The following is a 17470-nucleotide window of genomic DNA, read 5'->3' on the forward strand; positions in this document are numbered from 1 at the left end:
TGCCGTTGGTTGTGCCGCCGGTTGTTCGTTGTTCCCGCTAGCGGTGTGGAGGGGAAGTTGGAGAGCGCTCGATTCGCCTGTACTCGCTGCACCAGTTCAGCAAAGTTCTGTGGCGGTGCCACGAGTGTGTAGCGCTAGTTCCAGCAGTTGGAGCGCAGTTTGGCACTGTCTGCTAGCCTTGGCAAAGTCAATGAATTGCAGCCAGCTGTTTACAGCCCACATCAGTGGCTGCCAACATCTCATAGCCCGTGAAGAAATGTTCAAACAGCACATCACAATACATAAAATGTTGCCATGAACCAGCCTCGATGCAAGCATGTGCACCTCGTTACGTCTTTGCTTTTTACAGTGGTGTAACTTACGTATAGCTATTTCATCGGGGAACTCGAGCAGCGTTTTAGCTTGTTGACGAGTGCAATTACTTCAGTCTCCGCCGTTTATCACAACGTGCAAACCATCATGCCTCCATGGCGGCTGCAGCTGTACTATTTCAGCACTAACCACCGAGAAGGTGCACAATTTTTCTGAACTAGACTCGCACTTCTTTCAAACAAATGCCACGGTTCAGAGGGCGCCATGTTCCACCACTGAAATGAATCCATGTGAGGTGCAGCGCCGTGAGAACCAGTTCATGTGGTGCAGGTAAATCGAATGGACCTATAAGTCGGGTACAGCCTAAGAACGAAGCAGCACATGCCCATCAAAGGAGGCCGCCCAGCCAAGTACGTTGACCGAAAAGTAGGGGTGTGTGAATATTGAAATTTTCGAATATGAATCGAATACAAATATGAAGAAAAAATGGCTTCGAATATCGAATATCTGTTCAGTACAAGAAAATTTTCAGAAAATGGTGAGCAAGCAAACATTGTTGCCCTTATTTTTTTCAAAATAGTGCACGGTCTTTGCAACTAAAATAAACAAAACTAGACTGCCTCAGTACCATATAAAAACCATGATGTGCACAGAAATGTATACTACTTGATTAGACAGCATAAAAGTATCCAAACTATAATGAGGTCATGCAAAACAAAATCCATAAAATGAAAAAGAGTGGCAACAAAAAAATGACATAATGACTATTAAACCTCATTCATTCGGAGTTCAAGGGACCGGAACAAATGCCCGGTTCATCCGAAGGCCTCTTGTTAATAAAATTGCCCGTGCCCCTCCGAAAAAAAAATGCTGCCGAAAATGCTGAAAATGCAGTGAGGCCTTATGAGGCAGCTCCATCGCGCTTACACATGTAAGCCCGTGACGAGCCCCCCGTTTTGGAGTGCTGGAAGAACAACACAAATGGAAGCAAGGGGCTGGGGAACACACACTGGCGTCAGAGCGGCGAGGCGGTTTCTAAAACGGAAAAAGAAATAAGCTGCACGGAGCTGGTATTGGACTATCGGCGAATACGCGGTCCGACATTTGAAGTTGCCGTGGGGCAGCGGTGAAGCTCAGAAACCGAAACTACGCAGCCAGGCTATTTTTTTTCCCTAGCGACAGAGGCCTTCCGATCGTTGTCACGCCTGCCGTTACGCCCACTAAAGAGGTGCGCGGGTTACAATGCACTATACAATAGGCAAGATTTTACAGGATCGCTTGCCCTGTTGCGACTACTCGACGCGCCCCTTCAGGAGGCTCCAGCGGCATTCCGCAAGTAGGCTTTCCCGCATAGCGTAGTTCACAAAACGGGATGGCAGAAGTCACGCTCGGGGAGTTATGAAGGCGACAGGACGCATTCTTCGGATGTGGGCATTAAATATGTAACGCACTACCGAAGGATTAAAAAAAAAACGCGATTTCGCGTTGCGATTGCTCGAAGCGGGCCGTAGGCCATCTTGTTCGCAGCACAGATGATATGTGGGAAAGCCCACTTGGGGAAAAGCTCACGAGGTGAAGCCTTGCGGCGTCGGGATGTGGTCGGTCCGCGTGATAAACAGCAGAGAAGGAAGCGGATAGGACCTCTGTATTGTTTTCCTGGAATTTTTAACACGATTATCGGCTAATCTGCCCAGATATTGCGGTTTTGCCATGGTCGAATTAATGATGTATGCGCAGTATACGATCGCTGGCGAGTATTCGGCAATTATCGAATATTCAGAAATTCACGAATATCAATTTTCAAATACGAATCGAATATCAAACATATTCGATTCGTATTCGAAATTTCGAATATTCGCACACCTCTACCGAAAAGTTTTCTGTTCGGTCTCCACCCGTGCGCCGCGACAGCACCGGTGGAGACTGAAGCCACCATGACCGACTGATGCCGAACACGACCCCATCAAGAACAATCAGCGCTTTTGAGCAAAAGACGCTCTCGCGCGAACATCTGCGAAAGGTGAGACCCCCCCCCACTCCTGCAGTGGCCAGTGCAGCTGAGACAATAGATGGGGGCGCCACACCTACTACCACCCTGTCCTTTCTCCCTGTCTTTTTCACATTTTTATTTCCCTCCTACCTGTCAGCTTGCTGTCCCTTTCCTTTCTGCTGCCCCAGCTTAGGTGCTCCTACAGACGATGGCAGATGCCAGGGCATCAAAAATATTTTCCTTTCTTTTTGTGTTATTATTCTTTTAATAAACTACTACTGGCTATGCAGCCAAGGCTACGCGCAGATTTATCCAGAACAAAGAACATTCCACTCTCGACGGGACGAAGCGCCGTCTCCTTCCCTCTCTTTCGCAGACTTGGCTGTATGCATAGCCACAGAAATCAACGTGACTGGCTGGAGGGCTCCCTCTGAGTTGCACATGACGCTTGGTTCTCTGGTTGTAGCCACGTGGTTGTAACCGACTATAGTGCTGAGAAGTCCCCTCCCTCGGAACTGGCACAAAGGACCGTCTCCTTCCCTTTCCAGCTTAGCCAAGAGCTGTGCGTCCCTCCTGCAGGCTGGGTAGACTGGTAACGCCAGGTACAAAAGGCAGATTGGAACCGTCTTGCTTTTTGATGCCTGTTTCATCTCTATCGTGCAGCGACCGAAGAGATCGTGAGGTGGTGCGTTTCGAGAATGAATCGGGCCCGTATCTCAACCAAGAACGGTTTCCTGCCATCCAGGTGCAATACTCATCCGTTGTGTCACCGCCCATTTTGTTCTGCTTTCATTTGAAGCTTGCTCTCACTTGTCACAACAGGGCAGAAAGTTGAGCTAGTTGGTACACGTTCATTATGAAAAAACCTGGCGCTATCAAACGACGACACAGAGGGGACACAGCGCTACTCGCAACTACAAGAAATTTTATTCAGAGGCTTCTATATATACAACAAAAACCAAAACAACCCAAAGTAATCGCACGCCACTTGCCGACCGATGTACAGGAAGAGATTAACACACGGATTTCAATCGCTCTTTCAAATAACTTATCTCTCCTTCAGACAATCCAACTGAAGGGTCACTGACACATGTATGCCCCGTTTCCGCGATATGATAGGCTTCAACAATCTCCCGCGTTACACGATCTCGGTGACGAAAAAGAACACACGTTTTGGAAAAAATGGGAGAACATTTCTTCTTGCGCTTGCTGCAGTCACGACAATGGATAACCATAATATTTGAAGTGTCACCTCTTTCCAAAGCTCCAGCATGCTCCATCAGCCGCACATTCAAACATCGACCACTCTGGTCTATATACACCTTTCCGCACGACAAAGGGAATTCGTACACTGTGCCCACTTTGCAAACGACGTATGGTGATGAATGTTTAACAGCACATCCTCCTTGTCTTTTCTTTGCACTCTGCTCCACCCTAGCTGCAATCGCAGGGCATAACGTTGAAAGTTTTTTGGGAGCCGAGAACGACAGGGATTCCATACCTGCTGGCCACTTTCTTAATCCCGCGTGAAAGGCGATGAACGTACGGTACTACAACGGGTTTGCTGTGCTCTTCTTTTGTGTCGTTCTTTCCCTGGCCTTTCACCCAGCGAATAACTTTCTCGCTGGCTCTGCCGATCACGTGACCTGGATAACCACTATCACTCAGTCTTTCCACCTGATACTCGATGCTTTCCTTGATGCGATGGTGACAAGACTTTGATGCAGCCGACTTTAAACACGAGACCGTGATCCCATCCTTGATGAGCTTCGAGTGTGCTGACGCATAATTTAACAGGCCTTTCGGGGAACGCGGACTGTAACTCCAGCAAACATGGTCCGGGTTTTTAATCAATCGAAGGTCTAGGAACTGCAACTCTCCTTCATTTGGAACCTCGTGCGTGAACTTGAGGCCCATACCACTATCCTTAAACAATTTTACTATGTCTATTATCCTGCGTACGGAGCTGTCACAGTTGTCCAGAATGATTAAGTAGTCGTCAACGTAACGAAAAGCGTTCCAAAACAGGCCAGCTGAATTCAGAAATACCTTCTTGTTAACACTGCCTAAGAACATACTACTAAGAGCCTCTGAATATATATAGAAGCCTCTGAATAAAATTTCTTGTAGTTGCGAGTAGCGCTGTGTCCCCTCTGTGTAGTCGTTTGATCTCACTTGTCGCCTTGCCCTGTTCTGCAAGGTGTCATCTAACCATGCTAGCAAGGCTTGACATGCGAGAGCTTAGCGGATGTTCGTTTTCTGTTTGTCCGCATACGGCATGCATAGCTGCTGTACTGCGTTTGTGTGGACAAATTCATTGAAAAATTGGCACACTCCAGATCCGACAAAATGTGATCTGGTTGATGCATCTAATCATTTAGTATTTACAGAAAAAGACTGCTTCGCAAGCAATGGATGGTGTTGTATGGAATAAAAATCGGAAGCCAATTATTTTGCTGCGAATGTGTGAATGCATGGCAACTGCCTCATCTCAAAATGATTTGCTGCCAACCCATGAAAACAAATGGCGGGCTCAACACGAAAGTACACAAGTTTCCTGCGTGTTCCCTAAGCAATAAATGAGAAAATACACTCTGCTTACATTCAAATAATGAACAGTAGTCCACCCAATATATCGGTTCGAAAACTACCAAGGCATGCACTCTGCTTTTAGCGTGTGAATTATCACAGGAACCTGAAGCAAGACAGGGGAGCAGCTGCCAACGTTCTTCCATAGTGTGCCACTCTTGACGTCGCGCTTCAATGTCGAATAAAATGCCACGGGAAAAAAAAAACCTCAGGAAATGATTACAAGGATGTTATAGTTGCTTGAAAACAGATGGTGTGAAAATAGCAGCTGTTCCTTCAATTTCCAAGTACGCGCGGGCAAACGCGCACGCACGCACACACGCGCGCGCGTTTTTTCCACCCTTGATCCAATCCGAATCGGGGCAAATCGACACAAGGCGAGTAAGATAAACATTTCAGAATGCGATGGAAAATTCAAGAGGCAGTAAGCAACCTAATGATGTAAACTGGATGCAAGAAAGACGTACGTCTAACATAAATAAAAGCACGCAGTTGAGGGTCCAAGCGGGAGAGGGGAGGAAGACGCCCTAAGTGCCTACAGAACTATCCCTTTGTAGCCGACCCCTTTTTTGGCTGCGTTCCTGAACTCCCCCTTCTTCGTACAATGTTAGTCTGAGTCGGCCTGCCCCAGTTTCTAAGGTTGGACAGGCATCCGTCGCGTGTTGGCTGAAGTTGTCAAGCGGTCTTTGTTATATTTGTATTGTCATAGATGTAATATCATTTGATAAAAAAAAAATAATTTTTTTTAGCGCTAGAGTTGGTAGGTTACACTCTAGACCAGGAGTGTTCCGACTACTACTAATATTACACTGCATCAGCAGTGACGAAGTGATTGCACGCGCAAAAGACGAGCGCAGAAGGAAGGCACTGATTTCAACTATAAGGTTTGTTGAAAAAAGAAAACCGCCAGAAATATATGCATGGGACATAAACAAAACATAAATAATTTGCATGATATCACACCTCTTTCTATTTTTTTTTGCCGTCCGCTTTCCCTTTTCGCTTGCGTAGTAATTTGCGCTGTGCAATTATGTCGACAATGTGTCACTGACTCTCCCAAGTTTCCACTGTATCGAAGTTGTGCCTTAGGCAGTGCGGGCTGTGCAGCGTTATTTTTCTTGCTTTTTCTTTGCCCACTCTAATATATGTACAACTCAAGAACGATCTCAAGAAGTGGCACATACCCTCAAAGGAGGCCCTCCAGACAGTAACGTCGACAGTACAGCTTTCTGTGGCTATGCAGCCAAGGCTAAACAAGAGAGGGAAGTAAACGGTCCTTTGTTCCCATGCCAAACATCCTTATCCCGAACAAAGATAACCCCACCTCTGATGCCGTTTGGGCAAAGATGGTACCCTCTTTGTCCCGACTCTCTTTTTCCTTTCACCCTTCCACAACCATAGCCCGAATAAAGGAAGCCCCACTCGTGACGACAAGGACAAAAGGGCCTTCTTCCCTCTATAGCTTAGCCTTGGCTGCATAGCCGCAGAAAGCTGTTCGGTCGACGCGCTGGGCTGGAGGGTCGCTTTTGAGGGGAATATGCTGCTTTGTTCTTGAGTTGTACCCAACTATAGTTGGTGATCCACGTCCTTTATTTCTGTCACGCGCATTAGACAAGCTAGCAAGCCACAGTTGAGCTACCGTGCGTGGATGTGGAAAACCGAGCAAGGGGCAGGCAGAGAAAGAAACGTGCCGAACCACCCCGGCCAATACCTCAACGCACGCACGATGGGGACAAGCAGCCAGGTTTGCCATGATTTGTTCGTAACCCTCTGAAGGCAGGCGCACCAACAAAAGAAATGCCTTCACGCAGCGCGGGTCAAGAAAGGACTGGACACATATCTCAACATCTCAACCAAAACCTGTTTCGGGTCGCTTGGGGGCAAGACGGGAAGACACTTTCTCAGTCATGGATCAGTGTCATAGCCTGGTGGCAGAATCTGAACTACTCGCAAGATGGAGGCAGTGGAACCGCCACCTTAACCCACGGACTTCAGTCCCCAGTGGCTGCGGAGCAACTGACCAAGGTGGCGGTCAGACCTGTGAAACAGCTGAGGGTGCTAAGAATCACTGGCTCCAGAAAGGTCGCCATTGAAAACTGAACCTGGCAACGTTCAATGCTAGAGCTTTATCCAGTAAGGCTAGCCTAGCAGGGCTGCTCGAGGAACTAGTGAGAATTAAGTGGGACGTCATAGGCCTTAGTGAGGTAGGAGGACAGATGAGGCGTATACAGTACTAAGGGGTGGGCATGTATTGTACTGTCGTGGATTAGCAGACAGAGGAGAACTAGGTGCAGGATTTCTTATCAACAGGATATAGCTGGACACATAGAGGAGTTCTATAATGTTAACAAGAGGGTGGCAGTTATCGCAATCAGGCTTAACAAGATGTATAAACTGAAGGTGGTACAGGCTTACACGCCTACATCGAGCCATGATGACCAGACCGTTGAAAGTTTCTATGAAGACGTGGAATCGGCAATGAACAAAGTAAAATCACAGTACACTCTACTGATGGGCGACTTCAATGAGAAGGTGAGAAAGAAGGAGGCTGGCGACCAGGCGGTAGGTGACTATGGGATAGGTTCTAGAAATAGCAGGGGAGTTATTAGTCGAATTTGCAGATAGAAATAATTTACGAATCATGAACACCTTTTTCCGCAAACGAGAAAACAGGAAGTGGACCTGGATGAGCCCCAATAGTGAGTCTAAAAATGAAATTGACTTCATACTATGCGCTCAACCTGGCATCGTTCATGACGGGGCCGTCCTCGGAAAGGTGCGCTGTAGCGACCACAGAGTGGTAAGGTCTCGAATTAGCTTAGACTTGAAGAGGGAACGGAACAAACTAGTGAAGAGCAAGTCCATTAACGAGTTAGCCGTAAGAGGAAAAGTAGAGGAATTCCAAATTGCGCTGCAGAACAGATATTCGACTTTAACTCAGGAAGACGACCTTAATGTTGGTACAATCAACGATAATCTGACAGCTATCATTATGGAGTGCACAGCAGAAGTAGGCGGCAGGACTGTTCGACAGGATACCGGCAAGCGATCTCAAGATAAGAAAGATACGATTAAAAAACGTCAGAGCATGAATGCGCCCAACCCTACAGACAGAACAGAACTAGCAGAACTATCGAAGTTAATTAATAACCGCAAGGTAGCCGACATAAGGAAATTTAATACGGAGAGAATCGAGCATGCTCTAAAGAGCGGATGTCACCTAAAGGCAGTGAAGAGGAAACTAGGCATAAGAAAAAACCAGATGTGTACGTTAAGAGACTAAGATGGCAATGTCATTAGCAATATGGATAAGATAGTTAAAATTAGCCGAAGAGTTGTAAACAAATCTATACAGTAGCCAATGTAATCAGGATGTAAATGAGAGGCACTAATGCACAGCAATGGAACATCCCACCAGTAGCAAAAGAGGAAGTAAAGAAAGCCTTAGTAGCAATGCAAAGGGGAAAAGCAGCTGGTGAGGACCAGGTAACAGCAGATTTGTTGAAGGACAGAGGGGAGATTGTGCTAGAAAAATTAGCCACCCTGTATATGCAATGCCTCATACCAGAATCTTGAAAGAACACAAACATCATCTTAATTCATAAAAAAGGAGATGTCAAGAACTTGAAAATTACAGACCCATCAGTTTACTGCACATTACCTACAACGTATTTAGTATGGTAATCGATACTAGAGTCAGGTCAAATTTGACTTCAATCAACCAAATGATAAGGCAAGCTATCATAAAGGATACTCGACAATAGACCATATTTACACCATCAATCTGGTTATAAAGAAATGCGCAGAGTATAATCAACCCCTATATATAGCCTTTATAGATTACGAAAAAGCATTTGACTCAGTCGAAACCTCAGCAGTCGTGCACGCATTGAGGAATAAGGGTGTAGAAGACCCATACGTAAAAATACTGGAAGATATCTATATCAAATGCACAGCTACCATAGTTCTCCATAACATCAGCAATAAAATTCGAATAAGGAAGGGCAGGTAGCGAGACATGATCTCGCCAATGCTATTCACCACCTGTTTACAAGAGGTATTCAGAGGCCTGGAAGGGAACAGCAGTTTAAGATAGGCAGTGGAGCATTGGAAGTGGTGCGGGAGTACAACTACTAAGAGTAGGTAGTGTCCGCAGATCCGGACCGCGAGAGAGAAATCACTAGGAGAATAGAAATGGGCTGGAGCGAATTTGGCAGGCACTATCATGCGATAAATGGCAGTTTAACAAAATCCCCAAGAGAAAAGTAAAAGCGCGCAGCTGTATCTTACAGGTACTCACCTATGGAGCAGAAACTTGGAGGCTACCGAAAAGGGTTCAGCTTAAGTTACGGACAACGCAGCGAGGTATGAAAAGAAAAATGATAGGTGTAACGTTAGAAGACCGGGAGTGGGCAGAGTGGGTGAGGGAACAAATGTGGGTTAATGACATCCTAGTCGAAATCAAGTGGAAGAAATGGGCTTGGGCAGGGCATGTAGGTGGCAGAAAGTGAGGTAGGCGGATGAGATTAAGAAGTTTTTGGGAATACGGTGGCCACAGCTGGCAAAGGACAGGGCAGGGTTAATTGGAGAGACATGAGAGAGGCCTTTGGCATAACCAGGCTGCTGCTGCTGCTGCTGATGATGAAGACGACGACAATGAACACATAACGGGTTGCACCTAGCATGCTCCCAGATCTATTTTGGAGGAAAACTTCTGATAAGGCAAACATCTATAGACAGGGGCACGTCAAGCCACAATTTCTGGCTTTTTCTCATTGACCCTCACCATGCGCACATGGGAGAAATAAATTTAATTGAACTGAACTGAAATTGATATATTTTCATGGTCCCTTCAAGTACATCTTATGGGCAGTCTACTGCATTTCAACATATGTGCACCACACCAACAACTTGAGAACTTGAGACTTGCGACTTGAGAACAGCACTTCTTTAATAATGCCTTCATGAATATGATTTCCTCTCTTCCTATGCAAGGAAAAGGTGTGTCTACTTATTTTCAGCTCTGCTGCAAATTCCATCAATAACGAATGGAAATGGAATTGGAAAAAGCGTAGAAAAGGAATAAAAAAGAGAAGGGGGGGATTCAAGGTGACTCAAAGGCATAACCCACAGGATGTGATATCCAGTTCTTAAGACAGAAATGTCGCACCCACCTGGTCACAGAACTTGTCAGCCAGCCAGCTGTTGGCACAGCTCGTGCTGCAGTACACTAATGGAGAGAAGCAAGGGAAGTCGATTAGCCAATGCCAGCATTCACAACACAACTGAATCCCTCCAAGCTTCTCTCACAGACAGTTAATCATGGCGTCATTTATTTATGATGCGCCCATTTCAAGTATGTTTGTCTCGCTCTTGCTATTGGAGAAAGTGTGAATCTGGGACCTTGGACACTGACCATTTGAAGCAACACCATATAAACGTGTGTAAGGGCTGCACTTTCTTTTCCCGATTCGAGGGCCAATTTTTGGATGGTGGCCCATGTATACGATGTGCTAAAAAGAATTTTTTTTTTTTTCAAGTAAAAGAAACTGACAGGAAGGTTACCACTGGTTAGCGCGAGATTCAGTGACAGCAGTTAATGTATTTGCATTTTACGATATGTCGTGCTAGAGAATATGAGAGCGACCTAACATTTGTATAGTTCGAGGGCGCTCTTTCGAGTTTTCTACACATTCTTTGTCTAAGTCTGCTCTCCAGTCCAGCGTTCTAAAAGAGCAGTGCTGCCAATGATTCTCTCCTCGAGTGGCGCGCTTCACAGCAGTTGTCGCAAATAGACTGTGCTACCTATCTCCGCTTTCGCCATAGCCTTCCTAATCCTTCCACGGTAACCGTTTTCCATATATGGTTACCGTAGTACACCTTCCTATACTCTCTCTCACCATACCCTCCCCCTTTCATGGTAACCACATTCCAGACGGCTACCACTGTAACCATCTTCCGGTTTCGCCTTCCTACACTTTCGCCATAAAGCCTCCTTCTAGGTAACCCTCCTTGTCCTTCCAGGGTAACTACACACTGGGTAGTTTCCGTCACTGACGTCACTTCTGCTACCTTTTCGCCTATGCATTGAGAATACAAAGGGCCTCTCCTGAGTTTTCCTTCCTCCTTGCCAGCAAGACATGCTGATCCACGACAATGGACATTAGCTTTACTTTCAACTCTGCAGCTGTCTCGCACTTCTGCTTCCATTTGGGATGCTTTTCCCAGCCAGTGCACCTACAGGCCATCGGTGTGCAATTGGGCAGCGGTTACCTGCAGTGTCAGTGCCACCTTTTTCTTGCTTTTCTGGGTCGAGACATTTTTCCCAGGTGGTGCCGCGGTGACTGAAAGACACTCTTCGGTCTACACGCTAAGCTGGAAGTGCAAGTTTTTCAGTCACTGGGGGGAGTTTACGGCGCCTTCTCATTTGTCATAACCGACTGTTGCGGCCACAGTTGTTCGTTATATCTGAGATGAATTGCCATTGCCTTAATGCATATTTTGAGGGCGGCACCACACTTGTTCGTAATAAGTGAGCATTTGTTATACCTGTGGCCGTTATAAGTGGGCTCGATTATATCTCAAAGCCTGGCCTGTAAAAAAAAGCACAAAAGGGCCACCAGCCAGTGGTTTGCTTGACCTGTATGTTATGCTGCAAGTCACGCCACAAAGGAAATTTTGCCCTAGCACGCTGCAATGCACACCCCTCACCACCACTTGCTGAATTCCCGCTGATGTGTGCTGCTCTGGTCCCAGCTCTGAAGCCTGGAAATCCACGGTACAGTAGAATCTCGGTGACACGAACAGCAAGGGGAGTCAAAAATATTCGTATTACCCAAAATTTCATATCACCAAAAAACGAGTGAAATCCGTTCCCAAACTTTGAGACGCACACAAAACATTTATTTACGTGGAAAGAAGTCACGTATGTCCTTCTGGGTCATTTTCTCCACGAGGTCAGCCAGCAGAGAATTTTCGAAGCTGAAGAATTGGGCTGTCGCCTTCTCACAAAGTCTTGGACTTGACGACATGCCGCAGAATATTGTGAGCATGCATAGTTTTGGCTGCTGTTGGCGGTTGGTCATCACTACTTTGGCACTCATTTCCTTCTTTATCACTGGCTGAAATTCCAGGCTGCAATGATACTTCCGTCACGATGTCTTCCACTGTGTGCAGACCACAGGTGGCGAGATTGTCGTCCATGCTGACGAAATCTTGAGCACTACAGTCAATGCCAAGCTGGTTCCAGACATCAATAAGGATCGGACCTGGCACTTGCGAGGTGGTGGCCACTGTGGATTTAAAAATCCCACACTTTGCGAAACAATTGGCGATGGTTGCAAGAGAAACGCGATCCCAGGCCATTGCAATAAAATGCATAGCATCCTTTCACTCTTTGCAAGGAGGCAGCGCACCAACAAACCTTTGAAATGGTGCTTGGCGTTTCTGACAATTCCAGCTTCCAGTGGCTGCAAATGACTTGCAGCATTCGGGGACAGGAACACCACGTTGACACTCTTGTGTGGGTGGTCCAGCAGCATTTCTGTTCTGGCCCAACGTCCTATGGTCATCCGTGCCTTTTTATTAGCCCTATAGATGCCTTAAAGCAATGGGGCTTTTGGTAATGACGGTCAGTTTCATCTTTTCTGCGTTGCAGCAAAACAAAACCATAACACACTGCTTCAGACTTCGGAAATTTTTTTTGAGTGGGGGAGGCAAGACTTTGAGCTTATTTTGTTATTCATTTAATTAGTGCTCATTAGCATAATAAATTTTCATATCTTTATTATTTTTTTTATTTTTCAATCTTCATAGATTGATGCAAACTGTCCTGCTGTGGTGATGACAGTCCAGCAGTCAGGAAGACAACCAAAAGGCTTCCAAAAGAAACTGTTTAAGGAGCAGACTCGCGCCCACTAAGAACTGAATGACTCGGCAGCGGCGATAGCCACGAGCGTGCTCGGCGGTCATCGAAATGAATGCCTGCAGTTCTTGGCCGCACTCAATTTAAAGCTGGCAAGGAACCTTCTAGGTAAAGAACCAAAAGCAACTACAACAACCTGAAAAATCTGGACGCATTTGCACGTGGCCACGATCAATGGAAACAAGTCTCGTCGCATCTGGCATTACAAAACAAAATGATACAGCCGCGTGCCGGCAAAGTACGGACGGTGCAGAACGGTGCAGAGATTCATGGCAATATAAAAGGGATTGAAATGGAAAGCTTTATAGATGGGAAGCTTTACGCACGACAAGTGATGAAATGCATTAAAAAGGTTTGTGCATAGTTTTTTTAAAATTCTGCTAACCATGATCATGTACACGGGACAGACAGTCGACTTCTGTTGGGACATGACTGGTTTAGGTTACTCATATGCGAAATGCTTTATATCTGGCTACGAAGCCAAGTAGCTCAGCCCCACTCTGTCCTAGAACTGAAGTGTTTCAATTGTCAAAAATCTGATCCAAGTGCAAGCAGTTCAAGACTGGGGGATAGGGGGGCTGTTCTGTCTTAACATCCTACACAAAATGTATCCTACACAATTAAGGGACACATGTCCGTGGTGCGGAGCAACCCCCACGCTATACCATATCACCTGGGAGTGCGAACGCAACTACGCATTCCACCAGCACAAAAGCCCAAGTGCGGAGCAATGAGAGAGCCGGCTCACCAGCTGCAAGCTCACTGCCCAAAGGGCACTAGTGCAGCACGCAAGCGAAGCAGCTAGGCTCAGTGGAGCCCTGGAATAGGGGCCCAACCTTGCTGAAAGAGGTCAAGCGTCGACAGCCCCCAATAAAGACCCCAATAAAGTTTCTCTCTCTCTGGAAAAATGTTGGGGGGGTGACCGCCCCTTTGCACCCCCTGTTCCGGGGTCCCTGCAATGCTTGCTTTTTTGTGCACTCTGGAAGGCTTCGCCCTTGGAGCACAGACTCTTTTCAGGCTGAAGGTTGCATAAATAGCCCTGCCTCGTCTATGTTAAAAACATTGCGAGCGTAATATCCCGCGATGAAAGACAGGCAGCATGGTTGCCATCCAATCTTCAACGGCGGAGGCGTCAACCTTTTTTTCTTCACCACAAACGGTTTTGTAGGAGAGGTCATGCCGCTCCTTGAATCGGTAAACCCAGCCACCAGAGGCCTAAAAACCTTCGATTTCCAGTGCGAGTGCAATGTCTGCAGCATTCTCATGAAGAACTTTTCAATCAATGACACCGGCCATGGTGACTTCTTTAAACCATGTTAGGAGAACATCTTCTAACTTCATATGGTGTGCAGTCTTTGCATCTTTGGAGTTTACACCAAAGCGCTGCACATTCTGCATAATTTGGTCGCGCCGACCGATGATCACAAACAGCGTAGAAAGCGCCAGGCAGAATTCCTTGGCCATGTCAATGCGCCTTTTCTTAGGCTCCTAAGTTGTCCACCGTCCCCGCTCCCAACACGCGAGAGCTATCAGCTTCGGAATCACGCAGGCAACCGCACGACGGCAATGGACGCGCGCTGCTCCTGGTGTTTTTTTTTTCATGAGGCAGTGCTGCCTCAATCGCTTTCACTCGTCCCAATTGGTTTAACTATGTTAAAACCCTACCATTTATGAGATAAAAAAGAGCATGATAAGCCAACAGTAAAGTAACGAGACAAGCCAACATAAATGTAATTCTGTTTCCGCAGAATAAAATAATTTAGGCAAAAATTCACTCATTTTTGTTTTGTTTTTCAAAGGCATCTTGCCACTCAGGCATCAATGTGCGCTTCCCTCGCTTCCATTTGCGAGCCATTTCCGCACAGCAGGCCGAAACTGCACTTGCAAGGTGCTGCTCACAGTTCGTGCGGTGAAGCCTCCTAACGCGTGACGTGACATGCAAAAATGCGTGGTACTGCACTGCACGATGCATGCAGCGATGGCATATAGGTAGAACATCCCCCTCGCGTGCGAGAGGACCGGGGTTCAAATCCTGGTGCCGCGCAATTCTCCACCGGGTTTAAAAAAAAAAAAATCCGCGTGTCGATGGAATTGCATAACTAGGCCTGGAGTGCGGCCTTATCTCGGTAACCAGAACCGACAACGCACTCTCTCACCAGAGCAGGATTTGGCCACCCTGGTGTAGTACTTGGCCACAACCTTCTATGATCATACCAATTAACCCTCGGCCCTCAGTCCCCAGCGGCTGCAGAGCAACTGACCACGGCGACGGTCAGACCTGTGACGCAGCGGAGGGTGCTAAGAATCTCTGGCTCCGGACAGGCCGCCATTGGAATCTGAACCTGGCAACGTTTAACGCTAGAACTTTAGCTAGTGAGGCTAGCCTAGCAGTGCTGTTTGAGGAACTAGCGGGAATTAAATGGGATGTGATAGGGCTTAGCGAAGTAAGGAGGACAGGTGAGGCTTATACAGTACTAAAGGACGGACACATACTGTGCTATCGCGGGTTAGAGGATAGACGAGAACTAGGTGTGGGATTCCTCATTAATAAGGATATAGCTGGCAACGTAGAGGAGCTCTACAGTATTAACGAGAGGGGGGTAGCAGCTATAGTAATTAGGGTGAATAGGAGGTACAAGCTGAAAGTGGTGCAGGCCTACGCACCCACATCCAGCCATGATGACCAGACCATTGAAAGTTTCTATGAGGACGTAGAATCAGCAATGAATAAAGTAAAATCGCAGTACACTGTACTGATGGGCGACTTCAATGCGAAGGTGGGCAAGAAGCATGCTGACGACCACGCGGTAGGTGACTATGGGATAGGCTCTAGAAATAGCAGGGGAGAGTTATTAGTCGAATTCGCAGATAGAAATAATTTATGGATCATGAATACCTTCTTCCGCAAACGAGAAAACAGGAAGCGGACCTGGAAGAGCCCCAATGGTGAGATTAAAAATGAAATCGACTTCATACTATGCGCTAAACCTGGCATCATTCAGGATGTGGTCGTCCTCGGAAAGGTGCGTTGTAGCGACCACAGAATGGTAAGGTCTAGAATTAGCTTAGACCTGAAGAGGGAACGGAAGAAGCTAGCGAAGAAGAAGACCATTAACGAGTTAGCCGTAAGAGGGAAAGCACTGGAGTTTAGGATAGTGCTGCAAAACAGATATTCGGCATTAACTGAGGAAGATGATCTTGATGTTCATTCAATGCACGATAATCTGACATCAATGATTACGGAGTGCGCAGTAGAAGTAGGCGGCAGGACAATTCGAAAAGATACCGGGAAGCTATCTCAGGTGACGAAAGATCTGATTAAGAAGCGCCAAAACATGAGGGCATCTAACCCTGCCGATAGAATAGAACTAACGGAGCTATCAAAGCTAATAAATAAGCGCAAGGTAGCTGACATAAGGAAGTTTAATATGGAGAAAATCGAGCATGCTATAAAGAACGGAGGTAGCCTAAAAACAGTGAAGAGGAAACTAGGCATAGGTAAAAACCTATGCCTATATGGATAAGATAGTTAACGTAGCCGAAGAGTTCTACACAGACCTGTACAGTAGCCAATGTAATCAGAGCGTTAATGAGAAAGACAGCAGTGCACAGCAATGCGTCATCCCGCCAGTAACGAAAGATGAAGTAAAGAAAGCCTTAGAAGCAATGAAAAGGAGAAAAGCAGCTGGGGAGGATCAGGTAACAGCAGATCTGTTAAAGGATGGAGGGGAGATCGTGCTAGAAAAACTAGCCACCCTGTATACGCAATGCCTTATGACCTCGACTGTACCAGAAGCTTGGAAGAATGCAAACATTATCTTAACTCATAAGAAGGGAGACGCCAGGGACTTGAAAAATTACAGGCCGATCAGCTTACTATCCGTTGCCTACAAAGTATTTACTAAGGTAATCGCTAATAGAGTCAGGGCAACGTTAGACTTTAATCAACCAAATGATCAGGCAGGCTTTCGTAAAGGATATTCCACAATAGATCATATTCACACTATCAATCAGGTGATAGAGAAATGCGCAGAATATAACCAACCTCTATATATAGCTTTTATTGATTACGAGAAAGCATTCGACTCAGTGGAAACCTCAGCAGTCATACAGGCATTGCGTTATCAGGGGGTAGAAGAGCCTTATGTCAAAATACTGGAAGATATATATAGCAACTGCACAGCTAATATAGTCAATATAAATAAAGTTTTTCCTCCTCCTCCGTAAAGTCAGCAATAAATTTCCAATAAGGAAGGGCATCAGGCAAGGAGACACGATCTCGCCAATGCTGTTCACCGCATGTTTACAGGAGGTATTTCGAGGCCTGAATTGGAAACAGTTGGGAATAAGAATAAATGGAGAATACCTAAATAATCTGCCATTTGCTGATGACATTGCTTTGCTGAGTCACTCAGGAGGTGAACTGCAAATCATGATCAACGAGTTAGACAGGCAGAGCAGATCGATGGGTCTAAAAATTAACATGGAGAAAACCAAGGTAATGTTCAACAGTCTAGCAAGGGAACAACAGTTCACAATTGGCAGCGAGAGCCTAGAAATTGTGCCGGAATACGTCTACTTAGGGCAGGTAGTGACAGCTGATCCGGATCATGAGAGGGAGATAACTAGAAGGATAAGAATGGGGTGGAGCGCAT

At 46.3% G+C, this 17470-nt stretch overlaps 1 protein-coding gene across 2 annotated transcripts in view; it reads right to left on the bottom strand.

Moving 5' to 3' along the window:
- LOC144115874 (N-acetylglucosamine-1-phosphotransferase subunits alpha/beta-like) overlaps window positions 1–17470 on the bottom strand; it is an 83581-nt gene that overhangs the window by 39595 nt on the left and 26516 nt on the right. For both annotated transcript variants that reach the window (XM_077650467.1, XM_077650466.1), the window contains exon 11: window positions 10066–10121. In XM_077650467.1, coding sequence (XP_077506593.1) covers window positions 10066–10121 — 56 coding nt within the window. The remainder of the gene's footprint in view (window positions 1–10065; window positions 10122–17470) is intronic.

Source organism: Amblyomma americanum, chromosome 1, assembly GCF_052857255.1.
Source record: "Amblyomma americanum isolate KBUSLIRL-KWMA chromosome 1, ASM5285725v1, whole genome shotgun sequence".
In the NCBI taxonomy this organism is placed as follows: Eukaryota; Metazoa; Arthropoda; class Arachnida; order Ixodida; family Ixodidae; genus Amblyomma; species Amblyomma americanum.